General features: G+C 39.3%; 1 protein-coding gene across 1 annotated transcript; it reads left to right on the plus strand.

Moving 5' to 3' along the window:
- The first annotated feature begins 109 nt into the window (after positions 1–109).
- On the plus strand, positions 110–17,652 carry loxa (lysyl oxidase a). Its single transcript, XM_053644762.1, has 7 exons — positions 110–1,084; positions 3,673–3,781; positions 5,124–5,255; positions 11,973–12,129; positions 12,944–13,039; positions 14,674–14,789; positions 17,113–17,652. Exons 1-7 carry the CDS (start codon positions 517–519, stop codon positions 17,117–17,119), a joined length of 1,185 nt encoding a protein of 394 aa, XP_053500737.1. The 5' UTR covers positions 110–516; the 3' UTR covers positions 17,120–17,652.
- Positions 17,653–17,890: the final 238 nt, after the last annotated feature.

The following is a 17,890-nucleotide window of genomic DNA, read 5'->3' on the forward strand; positions in this document are numbered from 1 at the left end:
CTGAATAAAGGTAACAAGCTCATTTCATGCTGTAGCTTCGTCAAAGGAGGGCTTTTTTTTTTTTTTTTTTTTTTGGTAGAGGAAAGTGGCTAGTGTTTTTGAAGGTGATGTAGCTCACGTTCGCATCTGCAGGGGCTTGTCTGAGACGAAATCAGAAACTTTTTAGGGGAAAATTTAAATAAAAGAAAGCATCAGCTCCTCCTTCTGCTTTCACTTTGCGCATCAGTCGGGGAAGGCGCAGAGCTACTGTACAGGAGGCTGCACCAAGAGCTTTTTTTATTGTTTGTTTGTTTGTTTTGTTTTTCATCATGCCCATTACTTTTTATTATTTTTTCACTGAGTAGGCTACAGGAAATATATCTACTTTATATCTACTTTGACTGCTCAGTTAATTTAAATAAAACAACAACAGAGCAGCAGGCCTAATTTTATTAGATTCAATTTTTTTTTCATTAAAAAAAAAAAAAAGAGTGTTTGGCATTGTGTAGCAGGGAGGTCGGGAATCTCACGGAGAAAATGCGCGCACGACAACTCGACACCATATTTCATCTGTGTCTGTTAAGCTGCGTGCTCCAGAGCGCACGGTGCCAGCGGGACTCGGCGCCTCTCAGGCGGACCATCCAGTGGCAGCACGACGGCAGACTCTTCAGCATCCTGAGTCAGGGCGCGCAGTACGTGCCTCCGTTAAGGAGAAACGGAAACGGAGATGGAGAGCAGGAGCAGCAGCGGCGGCAGCAGTCTCCGGTCAGACCCCTAACCGTGATCAGCAGTGGCCATGCGAGACACAACGAGCCGTCTGGCTCTTCCGCGCCGTCGCACTCACACGGATCGCGCTTGTTGCCAAGCAGGCGCGCCGGTGCGCCTCGCGGCCGCGTAAACGACACCGCGCGCACGGCTCCTGGGCCGGTTCCGTCTCCGTCTCCGCCACCTCCGAGGGCGCGAGCGGACGCCATGGTCGGAGACGATCCTTACAATCCGTACAAGTACAGCGAACAGGACAACCCGTACTACAACTACTATGACGCGTATGAAAGACCAAGACCGAGACAGAGACCCGGATACGGAACAGGGTACTTTCAGTACGGTAAGGTAGTACACGCGCTGGTACAGTGTACTTTATTATTATTATTATTATTATTATTATTATTATTATTATTATTAACAGCATTTATTCATAATACATCATTAGGCTACAACTGCTCTAAGACTACATATGGAAAGAAATAAAAGTGTTAAACTGTATCTTTCCTTGTCATTGGGGTGTTCCTCTTAAGGGTTACAACTTTTCGTACATTTAGTGCGAAGCCATCTTACATGGTCACGTGAATGTCGTGTAACTTTACATTTACATTTATGGCATTTGGCAGACGCCCTTATCCATCTCATTCATCCATCCGAGCATTTGAGGGTTAAGGGCCTTGCTCAAGGGCCCAACAATGGCATCAGCTTGGTAGTGCTGCACTCACGACCTTCTTGAGCAGTAGACCAACACCTTAACCACTGAGCTACCACTGCCCTCTTGCTGTGAATTGATTTAAGGTGCATCAACGGACCACTCTTGTACCTTTATACTTCTAGTTTTATACTATATGCACTTTTCCAGGTAAAAAAAATACACACTAAAGGTAAAAAAAAAAAAAATAGATGTGTCCTTGAGGTGACACGTGACAAGGAAAGGTACGGTTTAGTACCCGAGAGGAGACTGAAGTACTGAATAGCATTAGAACTGCACTCCAGCAAAGCACAAGTGTATCGTGAGCATTCGGACCAGATACATTTGGATAAATTACCAGCTAGCTTTGGTCAAATGATTGCATTGCTCATATACAATCATGGCACATTACAGCAAATGTATCGCAATTGTAATGTAGTCGTATAATATATAACGTAAAATATATTTTAGTCAGAGTGTGCTGCTCTATAACTTTAGCTGGGAATATTCAATTTTCATCAACAGATTGTGTTAAACAAAGAATGCAGTCCATATCATGGACGTGCATATCAAAGGTACAATGTCTCTAAAGACAGTGCACCGTGCACTATGTTCATGGACTGCATACTCTGTACTTAAGTATTTTACCTGTATTGGTGTAGAATAGTTCAAATAAATAAGTAAATAATATAAAACAGAAATGACAAATTACCACATTGTGCCTCGTATTATTGAGCAGCACCAGAACAGAACCGCCTCCACCGATACAGTCTCTGATTTTAAACCCAAAATGTCTGCCCTAAATTTTTTGCTCCTTTTGTACATGTCTTAAAGCTCCTTTCTTACTGTACGCACCGACCATCTTGAAAGATTCAGACCACAGCCGGTTCTAATTGCTCCACCTCTTTCGCGTCATAGATCAGACTGTGAATGTCAAGTGCAAGATGTGTGCACTTTAGTCTCATTGGGCTTCCCCATATGAAAACAATAGTTGTAATACAAAAAAAGTCATTTGAGCCAGCTACAGCTTTTCAATTAAATAAAGTGTTGTTGGAATTTGTATGGAGCAGTATGTTTTAAACGACAAAAAGAGTCGTTTGACAATTCAGTTCACCCTGTACTATATTGAAAACACATTATTAACACATTATTTGATGTTTTATTTTGTGAATTTAATTTATTTTTGAAAATATACACTCATTTCAAATCTGATGACTGCAACACACTCCAAAAAAGTTTTGACAGTCGACTGTTTACCAATGTGTAACATTACCTTTTCTTTTAATAACACTTATTAAGCGATTGGGCGCTGAGTGAAGACACCAGTTGGTTAAGTTTAGTAAGCGGAGCTTCTGGACAGTGTTGATGCGCGGCTTCTGCTTTGCATAGTAAAGCTTTAACTTGCATCTGTGGATGCAGCGGCGAATGGTGTCGACTGACAAAGGTTTACCAAAGTATTCCCGAGCCCATATCAGGATATCCATTACAGACTTATGCCGGTTTTTAAGACAGTGACGTCTGAGGGATCGGAAATCACGTCCATTCAGAAGTGGTTTTCGGCCTCGCCCTTTACACACCGAGATTTGACCGGATTCCTTGAATCTTTTAATTATACTGTGCGCTGTAGAAGGTGAAACGCCCAAAATCCTACCGATTTGCCTTTGGGGAATGTTGTTCTCAAAGTGTTGGATTATTCGCTGATGCATCTGTTGGCAGATTGGCGAGCCTTGACCCATCCTTGCTCTTGAAGGACTAGGCCTTTTTTTGGAGGCTCAATATATACTATGATTAGACGATTGCCTCACCTGTTTCACATCACCTTGTCCCATCGCTATTAGTCCTAAATTGCCCCTGTCCCAACTTTTTTGGAACATGTCGCATGCATCAATTTCAAAATAAACGTTTATCTTCAAAAACACTATGCAGTTGATTAGATAAAACATCAAATACCTTGTCTTTATACATTCTTTGTTTAAATACAAGTCAAAGTACATTTATAGATCCCTCTTTGTTTTTATTAGCATTTTCCATACTGTCCCAACTTTTTTCGAAATTGGCATTGTACATCGTTCTTTTATCTCAGTCTCTTCTTTATATACTGTACACAAAAGCATGAATGAAAACGCATTAGTTAGCTTTCCGCAATAATATTAACTCCTGTGTGGAGTGATTAGTGTTGATTAGATTTGCATTGCTAACTTCATTTGGTTCTTAGGATAAGATGTTAAAATGCTCTGCAGGTTTGCCTGACCTCGTGCCAGATCCGTACTACATTCAGGCCTCCACTTATGTGCAAAGGGTGCCGATGTACAACCTCCGATGTGCCGCAGAGGAAAACTGCCTTTCCAGGTACTGCAAAAGCAAACCGGAGTTTAGCCAATGTGAATCCGAAACCTTTGAGAAATCACATTGTTCATAAAAAGAAAAGAAAACAGACACTGGTTATTTTAGTCTGAATTACAGTCATGAAGGTGTCATTTTTTAATATCTCATATCAATCAATGTGACTAGATTGGTGAAGCATATTCCAGAATATAACATAAATCCAGTCACCTTCATTCAGTACTATGAGCTAGCTAGCTAACATTGGAGAAAACTGTCATTCGGATATGGTCCGTCTGTTTGACCAGAGCACGTGAGATCAGACTGTATAAGCAGCAGTCTTGTCATTAATGTTAAATCATTCAACTCTTTACCTCATGGATATTTTTGATGAGCATCGATTAGTGTTGGATTCGCTGATTGATTAAAACTGGTTGATATGGCCTCAAAACATTACATCAAGAAAGTAAAAAGGAAAAGGAAAATGTCCAACTCGACATGCTTTAAAATGATTTGTTGTTAGTTAATATACTAAAATTATGCTAATGTTATCTAGCTAGGACGTCATGTACTAGCTAGCATGTACTAGCTAGCTATATAAATATCTAAACCCCTAATGTTTTTATGGTTATTTCAATTTTATGTCAGTGTAGGCTATTTTTCTGGGTGTAAAAGAAATCTCCAGCAAATGTTACATGATTACACTTGACTAAATGTTAGCTGTGGTTATATGCTGAAGTGTCCTTGCTAGCGATTGTGCTCGAGTTAGCTAGCTAGCAAATTAAACAGTGCTAGCATGATATTTCGATTTGTGCCTTGTGGATCTGGTTTGTACTCCTTCTATGAGTGTTTTTGTGTCAGTCATTTATTATTGAAGTCAATCTTCATATGTCAGTCCAGTTTTGTGCTTTCAACCATCAACATTGTCCATGCTTAGTTTGGATGTTTGGCAGGACAGGGGAATGAAAAGGAGGAATCTATTATATTTAAGCAACTAAGCTGACTTATGACTTACCAGATGAATCATGATGATCTCTGTAAAATTCCTATGATTCAAGCCAGTTCTGAGGAACTGAGGGTTTCTAACAGGAAAAAGGGGGAGGAAAAAGTGAAATCTTGCAATAGAGGGAGGAGAATTTCACTCCAAGACATGGAAAAATCATCAGCAGACTGTTGAAGTGATTACTGAAGCATACTGAAATAGTGTAATCCCAGCGAGAGAGATAAAAATGCAACAATATTTATTCCCAATATGTAGTTTCCTGTAATCACTCTGTCAGAATGCAATTTCCAAAAGTCATCTGAACTCTCTGAGGACCTCGGCTGATGTCTGACGTGCTGTGTTTGGTGTCCTGTTTGTGCTGAGCAGCTCTTCGTACAGGTCGAGAGATTACGATACGCGGATGCTGCTGCGCTTCCCACAGCGTGTCAAGAACCAGGGCACGTCTGACTTCCTGCCAAGCCGGCCACGCTATTCCTGGGAGTGGCACAGCTGCCATCAGTAAGTTTCTCTCTGCCTGTTTCTCGACATCACAGCAGAACTGTACGTGTGTATTTAGCTGTGATTACATGTTTGTGTTTTCCGCCATTGTCCCAAAGTCACTTTTGTGTGATGCATAGCTGATGATTTAAAGTTAACTTTCTGAAACCTACAGTAAATGACCTCATGAAAAAGATAAGTATATAAATTATTAACCACCTGTCTCTGAAAGCATACAGTATTTCACTTTGCCATAGATCAAAGTGAAAATGATGTATTTTATGCTGTATATCACACACGACCAATGATCCAGCAGTAATTAGGGAAGTTAAAGTGAATTACATTGTAAATACTACACAGTGTTACTGTGACACATCACACTGTGACAGAACATCCTATCCACCTGCAGTCCAATCCTGTCATTGTTAAATACACTTCAATCTTTGTTTCTCAGATCTTAATGGGCCTCTAATAACAAGTGGACATTGACAATAGCCCACAGATAAAAGCTACATGTGCGTTGTTATTATTATTATTATTATTATACATACAGTATTATACATGTGCATTATTATCATTTAGTCTCTTGAGCCAGACTTCTGGCTTTTCTCTAGAGAGTTTGATTGATCTCATCAGTAAATGTAGCCAAGAACAGGCTAGTTTCACTAGAAAATATGTGTATGTTTATGTTTGAATAATGTTTTATTGGCAACCATCCGTTTAAAACCTTTACTCACCACTGACTGTTTCAAATAAGTCTGTAAAATCTTTGGGATTTGATGGGATGTGTTTTTGTCAGACCCATGACTAAATCTTTTGCAGAAGAGTGTCACGGAAGTTAATTTTCCCATTAGAAACCAAGTGCAGAGAGCGAATCAGATTCACGATCCTGAAGGTTGTAGCCAGAAAAGTGTATAAAACATGCCAGATGCTCTGTGTGCTCTGAGACAAGTGTCTAAAGCTGAGACTTATTTCATTTATACATATCCCTTACCATATTTCCATATAATTATATGCATTCCGTATTGTATGTATGTATTTTAAAGTGCACCTATTGTGGTTTTTCAGATATTACCTTTCATGTAGTGTGTTATAGATCTGTTTGTGAGTGTGAAAACGTCCGCAAAGTTTCAAAAATCAAAGCGCACGACAAACGGAGTTATCGACTCCCAAAAGAAGGAACCGATTCTGAACGGCTGAAACGAGTCGTTAGTGATTCCAGACTCACTTCCTGTACACACCTACGTAGGTTTGTAACAAAAAGCCCCGCCTCTGGTCTTCATCGGCTGCTCGCTGACAGCGGTAGACCGATCATGACAGACTGGGACATCTGACCAATCAGAGTAGAGTATGCTCTCTGAAAGGAGGAGTTTAGAACGGATCATTTGACGAGTCGGTTTTGACACTGGGGGGTAAAATGTAATGCTGCAGTTTAAATGATGAGCCCGTTAAAGTATTTTTTGACCTCGGATGCCTGTAAATCTATTGTATGAGACCTTTAAAACAAGATTAGGCACGTTTCAAAACCATAATAGGTGCGCTTTAAAAAAATTCATACTATGGTCTGTCTGAATACTCGATTCTGATTGGCTAGAAGGTGTGCGTTTAAATTGTATAATTCACAGGTTGTTCCAGTCAGTTTAATCACCGTTCTAAATGAATGTGCTGCTTATAAACAACTGTAACCATAGTAACCATAGAGTTGCAGTTGCACACAGTAGTTAAACTCACAGCTTCATTATTAGTAGAGATGCGGCACAGACTCAGGCAATTCACACACACACTCTCTCTCTCTCTCTCTCTAATAACTATTTATTATCATTCATTCAAATTATAATAAATATAATAAATCACACTTCTTTATCTCTGTGTATGATTTAGAGCAGGCAGAATCCTAGATCTAATGACCCGTATATAAACTAACTAACTAAAATGAACTGTTATTTATATCTTTTCGGTCAAATTTTGTGCTGCAAACATCAATAACAGCTTTAATTTGTGAATGCTGGCAAGCGACCATGGTATAAGCAGGATAATCCATGGTGAGGTGTGCATTACACAGATGGTTCTTTGCCTCCACGTCACGTGTTAAAATCATGTAATGCACACCTAGCCTTGGATTATCCCTTACATATACATACGTGCAGAGATCATGTCTGCACAGCCTTGGAACAAAATAAAACAAAGAAATGTATCATTTATAATTTATACTATAACAAGAGTGAGTTAGGTTTCACACATGTAAGTAAAATAGCTAAGCTATAGAGTGTGTTAAGATATCATAATGATATGGTATCAGGTCAGAAGTGTGCGTCTGCCTTTCTGCCCGTGATATAAATATTCTCAAACGACCTCTTTCATATCCTCTGAGTAGCTTTTGGATCCTCTTACGTTGTGATATTCCCAGTACAATTTGACATTTCTGACGTGACGCTGCCAGATGTGATACAAAGCCTTATTCAGACCATATCTGGAGACTGAGAGAAGATCAAGACAAAACTCTTTTCATCCAGTATTGGCCTACAATAGACAGACACTTTATTGCTCCTCTGAGAGAAGCTGTATTGTTACAGCTGCTGGACAGCACAGTGCATGAAGGAAGAGCCTTTGGCAGAAACTTTTATCCAAAGCTAATTCAAAGTGATGCATGGTGCAGTCCAAGCACAGAGTCGAGCAGGTGAGCGTTACAGATCGTACGCAAAGGCTCCTGCTCAGGCTCTCTAGAAGTAGCTATAGTGGATATAAAAAGTCTACACACCTTTGTTAAAAATGCAGGTTTTTACGATGTAAAAAAAAAAAACAACTAACGTACAATAAACTGGTTGCATAATCGCGCACACTATTGTACAATGGGGCTGTGTTCAGAATGAAGCAATTATATTCAAATTCATGTTCAAAAGTAATTATCATACACCTGTAATCAATGACATGATTCTGATTAACCCCAAAGAAACATCGGGAGATTTCTGACTCTATAGTATACAGTTATAGTATACATAATCACACTAATCAGTATCGCCCAGATGAGGATGGGTCCCATTTTGAGTCTGGTTCCTTTCAAGGTTTCTTCCTCATGTCATCTCAGGGAGTTGTTTTTCCCCTAGCCACTCTCGCCTTAGGCTTTCTCATTAGGGAAAATTAAAATTTTTAACATTTCTATCCGGACTTCTGTAAAAGCTGCTTTGTGAGAGTGTCCGTTGTTAAAAGTGTTATAGACTGTGAATAAAACTGAATCCATTTGGATTTCATCAGACTGCTGAAGCCGTGGTCCGTATTAAATGTGCAGTGGAACACTGTGAAGGCGATCATCAACAAGTGGAGAAAAAAAAGCCTCAACAAGTGGTGAGAATGGGGAATACGTTTTGCCGAAATATACCTACAGTCTCGCTAAACCATGTGGTAAAATGCATCATGGTCTGAGGAGACCAAGGGAGAACGTTTATAATTCTAAAAGAAATGTTTGATGCAAAAACAAGACAGCTTTTCACCCCAAGAACACCATACCTACGGTGAAGCATAGTGGTAGCAGCATCATGCTATGGAGACTGGGGTTCTAGTCAAGATAGATCATGGCTAACTCCAAATACCAAACTATTTTGGCACCAAATCTGGATTTTGTGTCCACTGGGGCTTATTTATTTAAACCTACTTCGCTGACATATCCTTAACAGGTCTCCCGAGGAGGGTGCATGTAAAATACAACAAAACAAGATGGAATACTTTCTCAATAATTCATTCTGGAAAAGAAACTTGAAGTACATTGACTAAGCACGTACTATTTTGCAATCAAAGAAGAAAAATTACACAACGAACAGACAACAGAACTATTAGATTTGTGTTCCTTAGTTTGAATACAGAGAAGCACAATCATTGTTGCCTATGTGGTTTTCAGTGAGTGTCTGTTTTCCTATATGTAAAAATGTATATGAATCATGGCTTCAACATCACGACTAGACGTGTACATTTAAATTAATTACGCTGTATAAAATGTTATTGGGTGAGAGTCTGGATTAGCTCATCTCACTTTGTGCTAGGTGTGTTGGGATTTTGGTGCTGGTGGTGGTACAGGAAACAATCTGTGGTCTTGTCTAAAGGAAAACAGTGTGGAGGTCTGCTCTGAGTGCTCAGCCATTCCAGACACTCTAATGGCTTTCAGGGCATAGTTCTGCACTGATGTCAGCTATGTTTTACCGCCATGTATGGAGTACATGTGGCTGAGCTCCACTCAACACACAATCTCACACATATGGTCCTTTTAGGACAGCACTGAAGTGTGTTTGTTCTGGGTGATATGTAATGGAAGATTTCTGGCCCTGATTTACATCCCCAATTCCGAAAAAGTTGGGACAGTATGGAAAATGCAAAAAAAAAACAAACAACAAAAAGAGTCGTTTGAAAATTCAGTTCATCCTGTACTATATTGAAAACACATTATTAACATATTATCTGTTGTTTTATTTTGTGAATTGAATGTATATTTGAAAACATACACTCATTTCAAATCTGATGACTGCAACACACTCCAAAAAAGTTGGGACAGTCAAAACTGTTTACCGCTGTGTAACATCACCTTTTCTTTTAATAACACTTATTAAGCGTTTGGACGCTGAGTGTAGACACCAGTTGGTTAACCAACTGGGCAGAATGTGGTTTGATGTTGTCCTGCTCTGGATGGCAGCATATATTGCTCCAAAATGTGTACATATCTTTCTGCATTAACGCTGCCCTCTCAGATGTGCAGGTTCCCCATGCCATGGGCACTGACACGCCCCCATACCATAATAGACGTTGGCTTTTGGACCTAACGCTCATAACAGCTTCGATGGTCCTTTACCTCTTTGGCCCGGAGAACATGACGGCTGTTTTGTCCAAAGGTTATTTGAAATGTCGACTCGTCGGACCACAAAACACGTTTTCACTGTGCTACTGTCCATCTCAGACGAGACTGAGCCTAGAGAAGTGGGCGGAGCTTCTGGACAGTGTTGATGTACGGCTTCTGCTTTGCACAGTAAAGCCTTAACTTGCATCTTTGGATGCAGCGGCGAATGGTGTCGACTGACAAAGGTTTACCAAAGTATTCCTGAGCCCATGTCCGGATCTTCATTACAGACTCATGACAGTTTTTAAGACAGTGACGTCTGAGGGATCGGAGATCACGCGCATTCAGAAGTTGTTTTCGCCCTTTACATACCGAGATTTGACCGGATTCCTCAAATCTTTTTATTATATTGTGCACTTTAGAAAGTGAAACGCCCAAAATCCTACCGATTTGCCTTTGGGGAATGTTCTTCTCAAAGTGTTGGATTATTCGCTGATGCAAAATGCTGCACATTTTGCCCACAGTTGTAGACATCTTGGGTGTCTGATGTTTGCTTCTTTTAGTTTTGTGCTACAAATACAAGGCTAATGTAGCTAACAAATCTTGGAAGTCTGTCACACAAAAATCTTTTATATAAATATACGTCTTAGACCGCTTCCAGTTCTTAAGTGGTCACAATCTCTTGTTAATGTGGTTTATGACACAGTGGGGCTTACTGTCATCTATAAACATGACCAACACGTCAACATGTAGCTAAAGACTGTATCGTTATAGAGGCTTGGACAACCAGAATCTTTTTCTTTTTTCTTTTTTAGTGCAGTTTGTTGTCACACCTAAAGTTTGAATTGATACGGATGATAATGTTTTTCCTCTTTGTACATAAATCTTTTATTTAAAGTGACATTGCAGAGCTGTATATGAAGACTTGACCTGTTATCTACATCGCAAAACTAAAACTGAAAAACCTAAACTCACACACCACCACATATTTTGTGAAATCGACATTTGGGGTAAGTGCGACATGTATCTAAAGTTGACTTTTATTTGTTTTTTTGGTTTTTTTTGCCAAACCATTACTTTAATTATTTGTGCATGCAAGTATTTTTATTTTTTTTAATTAAGTGTTAAGACTTGCAAGTCTTAAGACTAGAATACCCACTGTTTTGTCAGTGTTGCTACACACTGTGTGGAGAATGTACAGATTGAACCATTTTTAATACGAAAAAAAAAATGGAAGCTATTTTTAGTGCGTTGCACATGTTTTTTCCACGTTCTTTTCAGTAAACATATGAACTGAAATTTGACCTCAGTGTGAAAGTCTGCATACGAGCACCAGATCCCTACACGTGGCCTTTCTCCCCAGAGGGACCCTGAGCCTTGTTTGACTTGAGAACTATGTCAGGAATCTTAAGTCTTAAATTAACATTGTGTTATTCGGCGAGCCTTAGGCAGGAAGAGTCTGATCACTGGGCTGACGCATGCTTGGTTGGAATGAAAGCTCGCAGCCTCGCCGGCCCTTTGCAGATAAGATTGAAGACGCCTGCCTTAAACACTGAACTATCTGACCTCTTTGATTAAGAAATTATGTAAAACCATTTTGTTTATCTTTTCCAGCATTTATTTTCTTCTTTATCTGGTCAATCCATGTACTTTTTTTTGCTTTTTCATATGGTGAAATTAGTGTCTGTTAAGTTCCCTCCATATCTACATACGCTTCGCTCCCGAAGCATGAGAAGCGACATCCGTTTCGGTCATATTTGTTACTACTAAGACCACCTTATATATATATATATATATATATATATATATATAGAGAGAGAGAGAGAGAGAGAGAGAGAGAGTGTTTTAAAATATTTTGTACAATTCCTATATAATCTCAACAGATCGAGGTGTTGACCAAGTCGTCTGTGTATCCACAGGCACTACCACAGCATGGACGAATTCAGCCATTACGATCTGCTGGACGCCAGCACTCAGTCCCGTGTGGCTGAGGGACACAAGGCCAGCTTCTGCCTGGAGGACACGTCCTGCGACTACGGCTACTATAGACGCTATGCTTGTACCGCTCATACACAGGTGATACAGCTCCACCTCGGCTGTGCCTGTTGCTAATTCATGCTAAATAGCACGTATGTAGGAGTCAATAAGACTTTATTTACTTTATTAATACTGAAGAATTCCTGATTTCTCAAAAATCATCGAGAAAAATATTTTAGTCATGACGTGCACAAGGATATCTGGGTATCTAGTCTGGATCGAACATGTTGTTACTTAACAAAGAAAAATTGTATAGTTGTCGATGTAGTGAAGCTTTTTTCTATATATATATATAAGGAGATTTATTTAACATTAATGGAAGGAGTATCAGTGCTTTGTAACAGTCGGTATGTTTTCTGCCGCAGGAAAGTCTTTAGGACAGAGGAATTTGTGATTTCAGGTTTCTTTGTAACATTACAAGCTACTTTTTTTTATTATTAACTTCAAGAGAGCGAAAAAGAGAGGTCGGTGAGGGAAAGACTGTTTATAGCTGCTATAACACAAGAGATAGCAGGAATTAACTTGTTTCACTGATGTTTCACAACGTTAACTACAACTATAAATGGATTAAAACTAAACTATGTTGCATGAAAGTAATCAATGGCAAATTGCTGTTGTATAAGAGGAATACACTCCCGGGCATATAGTTATTGGGAAATAACAAGATTCTGGTTGGTAACAGTAACTCGGCTTTATCACACCACCTAGTTGTTGATTATTTTTTTATAACAGGACACACACACACACACACACACACACACACCCTTTACATCAGCAACATGTGTCAGTGTGTGTATGAATTCGATTCAAGTGCATGCTGATAGTGCTTGTGTTTGTGTGTATGTTGTTGCAGGGTCTGAGTCCAGGATGTTACGACACTTACAACGCCGACATCGACTGTCAGTGGATCGACATTACAGACGTGAAACCTGGGAATTACATCCTCAAGGTGTGTGACACGAACAAGCTGCCTGGTGTATAGATATTTCTAACCTCTGTACTGCGATAAACTTAATGGCTCAGAGTCACAACACGGCATACGGTGGCCTGTAAGCGCAAACCGCATTAACAAAGTAAAAAAAAACAAAAAACACCAACCAAAAACAGTAAATGAGAACATACAAACCTAAAAACACAACAGCAAATTTAGAAACATGTCTCAAACGAGAAAGGGGAGGTGCTTATTGTACTTATCTACTCGTTGCTGATTGGACATTATCCAAAGCGACTTACAAATGAGGAAATACGAGCAAAGCGATATATCAAGTGGAGAACCGTACAAGTAGTGCTACCGTACAAGATTTAGAATTGAGTTCTAGAAAAGAAAAGTGCGCAGAGTAGGGGTGTACGTGCCAGAGTAATTTTATTTTAAATAATGTGGGGTTGATGTTTTAGGGGTTAGTTAGGTGTTCATGGAAGAGGTGGGTCTTTAGCTGTTTTTTGAAGATAGTGAGAGATTCTGCGGTCCGGATTGAGGTTGGAAGTTCATTCCACCACTGAGGGACATTTAGTGTGAAGGTTCTGGAAAGGGACCTTGAGCCACGCTGAGTAGGCACTACTAAGTGTCGGTCGTTAACCGATCACAGATTGCGTGAGGGAACGTAAGCCTCGAGGAGAGAGTTGAGGTAGGAGGGTGCTGATCCAGACAAGGTCTTGTACGTGAGCATCAAGGCCTTGAATTTGATACGGATGGCTACAGGAAACCAGTGGAGGGAGATGAAGAGGGGTGTGACATGGGTACTTATGGGCTGGTCGAAGACGAGACAAGACTACTGATAGAATAGTTCAAATAATATCATATGAACTGATGAACATAAGCACAAATGAAAGCGTCGTTCAGTTCATTTAGGCTCATATTTCCTCTCGCTGTAATCATCCTACAGCTCTTTAGTTTCTGCGATCTCTAAAACTGAAGCTACGTTAGCACATACCGGGATTTTATCACTGCAAGTTGCCAGTCGCTGTACTATGATTTCGCCAGTAGGCATTCCTACTACTGGTTGCCATAGTAACTTTTATAGTTATAATAACTAGCATTCCACTTTTGACAACAAACCAGTTTTCTTGCTGGTTTCATTCTGGAGGGAGAGCGTTTGAATAGAAAATTCTCCAGTGTATATATGCGTCATATCCTATGAGATGAAGGAGAAGGAGTGTGAGCTCTTTGCTATCGCGGCCGTCTACCCGCGGACTGTCTTCGTCTACGAAGATCATGTGCGCTCTACTGTCTTCACTCCCATTGGTAGTTGCTGCAACAAGTCTCTCCAAATTTGCATAAAGTTTTCTCGACTTTGTTGCATCGCTGGCCACGCCCACATCTATTCGACTGTCGCTGTATGTGTGAACGTACAGTACCTTGACGCAGGCTCTATCCAATCAGCAACGAGCATGTGATGTTCATTTGCTGTGGTGTTTTCACATTTGGTGTGGTGTTTATAGTTTGGCTATTGTGTGTTCGGTTTGAGTTTTGGCTTTTTAATGTGTTTATACGGCTCACTGTAATAACCTGTACAAAGCAAACAAAAGACTGTAAGTCACTGCCAGCAACAAATGTGTTTTTTTTGTTTTGTTTCATTTTTTCAGATCAGCGTTAACCCCAGTTATCAGGTTCCAGAGTCCGACTACAGCAACAACATTGTGCGGTGTGACCTTCGCTACACCGGCAACTACGTCTACGCTTCAGGATGTCAGTTGTCATCGTGAGTCTCATTTTATGGTTCTTCGTTTCACAGTTTTCTATTACATTGGGGGAAATAAGTATTGGACGCGTCAAGATTTATTTCAGTAAATATATTTCCAGTGAGGTTATTCACGTGAAATTTTCACCAGATATCAGTATTAACTCAAGAAAAACGGAAATATAAAGAATTCACAACGTTAAAGTCCATAAATGAAGTTATGTGTAATAAAGTGGAATGACACGGGAAAAAAGTATTGAACACGCTAAGAAAAAGCAGTTGTCCAAGGCAAGTTAAGGCTAGGAACCAGCTGAAATCCATAAATAATTATACCCCCTATCTGTGCAAATTAATATCAGGTGGGTTAGTAAAGTCATGGTCTATAAAAAGACTTTTCGTTACCAAGGTGTCACACAAGAAACATCTCATGATGAGTAAAAGCAAAGAGCTCTCCCAAGATCTTCGCAACCTTATTGTTATGACACCTATTGATGGAATCGGATACAGACGTATTTCAAAACTTCTGAATCTTCCAATCCACAAGTGGAAGCAACATCACTCCGTCCTCAACCGGAGACGTACAGGGGCTCCTCGCAAGATTTCTGACCAGGGAGTCAGAAGAGTAGCCCAAGAGTCAAGGAGCACTCGGAAAGAGCTCCAGAAACACTTGGAGGCAGCAGGTACCATCGTCACAGAGAAAACAACTGGCAATGCGCTCCACTGCTCACGCTCATCCCGCAAGACTCCATTACTAAAGAAAAGGCATGTCGAAGGAAATATATTTACTGAAAAAAATGTTGACGCGTCCAATACTTATTTCCCTCACTGTATGTTTTTAAATATAGTAAAGTATATAACAAATGACACTTTCATCATACTCCTGAATACAATCCAGAAATGCGATGCTTTTGAAACGCAATTCATAATTCATAAGATGGCATTAACTATATTTGTTTAACCATATGATGAGATCAATATCGGGATTATCATATAACCAGTATCATGATATCTTTTTCTAACTTGAATATAGCAATAGTCAAACTCCGATTGGAAGCAGCTGATCTGATGATAAAAAAATGATAAAAATGTCATTTTTATTTATTGGTAGAATTTTTTTATTTTTATCCTTTTCGGTTTAAAGTCAATTATGTTTGTAGACATAATAGTTTAGATTTTTTTTCTTTACAATATATTCAAACCTATATATGGTGATACAGATCGTGTATCCTAAAAATGTCTTTAAGTACCGCGATGTGATATTTTTGCCATATCGCCCACCCCTTATGAGGGGACGGAGGCCGTGATGTATTGAGGATTTGTTTCCTTGCACAAGTTTGTGTTTTTTTGTGCATCTGATTCATCTCATGAAAGGCTTGATACAATGTCGACATGTCAAATTAGTAAAAATCAGCAAAATTCTAACATGTGTTAATGCTGATCTCATTTCTTGTGCTAAGGACCAGAAATGACGTGTTAGTGCGCAGTGAAAGTGACCAATACTTCCCTTGATGTCTTCGACTGAAATCGAGGAAGTTGCGTCAGCTGCAAAGCCACACAGTGTCATTCAGATAACTTTCCCGAATTTCAGTATACAGCAGCTGATTATACACCATCACTGTGCTCCAGAAATAGCATGCAATCCCGTCCAGAAAAAAAAGTGATTATCTAATCTAATGTATTGCATGTATTAAAAATATACAGTAGAATATTTTACAATATACAGATCATTGCTGCTTTTCATATACTGGACGGGAGAATAGTATGTGCATTTCCCACAATTTCGCCTTTGGTCAAAGTCACTAAGATCCTTACGCTTGCCCGTTTCTCCTGCTTCCAACACATCAACTTCAAGAACTGACAGTTCACTTGCTGCGTAATATATCCCACCCCTTAACAGGTGCCATTGTATAATCAGTGCCGAGATTATCAATATTATTCACGTCACCTGTCGCTGGTTTTAACGTTATGGCTGATTGGTGTACTTGCATGGTATTTTTTTTTTTCAATACATCATAGCATATTTCTCTTGCATAAGGCCTAGATCCAGGCTGGAATTATAACAATAAATATAACTTTTATTTACATTGTATTTCATTTGGGGGGGCATAATCGCAACGTGTAAGTTGAGTTCTGTGTAAAAAAAAAAAAAAAAAAAAAAAAGGATTTTATGATAACGCACAATAATGAAACAATGAACACGAAAATCTACGAAAATGGAAGAAAGTCCAAAGTATCTCAGATATCTGACACTACCGTATTCTCTTCGGTCTGGATCGTGTTGCGTCTGATACAGATTCGACCAGAAGATCTAATACATTAATAACACCAGTGTGGTCTCTTTCAGGTATTAAAACGTGTTCAGACCGACATCCCAAAACGAGGACAGACCGAGGCGACTCTAACGCTAGTCATCATGAAGAAAAGCAGTGGATTTCCACACTAAGACTGAATATGAGATTTCTGATACAATCGTTTTGAAACTTAGAGCATATTACCAGATGAAGCTTAGGTACTGTTCTGTCTTTTATGAGGGGTTTTTTTTTTCTTTTCTTCCTTTGGTTCATTTTGTTGATATTTCATGTAAGTCGATAGACATATTTTAATAAAGATTATAAAATGTTTACAAAAAAAAAAAAATAAGTATGTTCCAGCTGAAGATAAAATGGTCATTCTGGTAGAAAGTGCAGTTTATTCACCTATAGGGCCATGTTTAACTCAGCTCTACAGTGAGGCAGATTAAAGGTTCAGTCTGATCCATGCCGGACAACAATCAGCTCTTTGAGGATGTCCGTTTGTTTATCCTGAGAACTTATTTAACAAAAGCTCATATTACTGCAAGACATGTATTACATGAAAATGACTTGAATAAATATTCATTCTCTGATGTTTCTCTGGCTGAAACTTTTCTTTGGACAGTTAGGGATGCATTAAACAAGTAAAGCAAACAACTTACGGATGAGCTATGTGCATTAGAACAGCCAGAGCCATGACTATATCTGGAATCCTATCCATGTATGTGTCCAAACTGAAAATATTTTACTTAGTTGTTACAAAAATAAGCTATGTATTTAATGTCATAAATTAGTAGTTTGGAGTTTAAACATTACCCCATTACCAGATTT

This window comes from Ictalurus furcatus, chromosome 16 (assembly GCF_023375685.1).
Source record: "Ictalurus furcatus strain D&B chromosome 16, Billie_1.0, whole genome shotgun sequence".
Taxonomy (NCBI): Eukaryota; Metazoa; Chordata; class Actinopteri; order Siluriformes; family Ictaluridae; genus Ictalurus; species Ictalurus furcatus.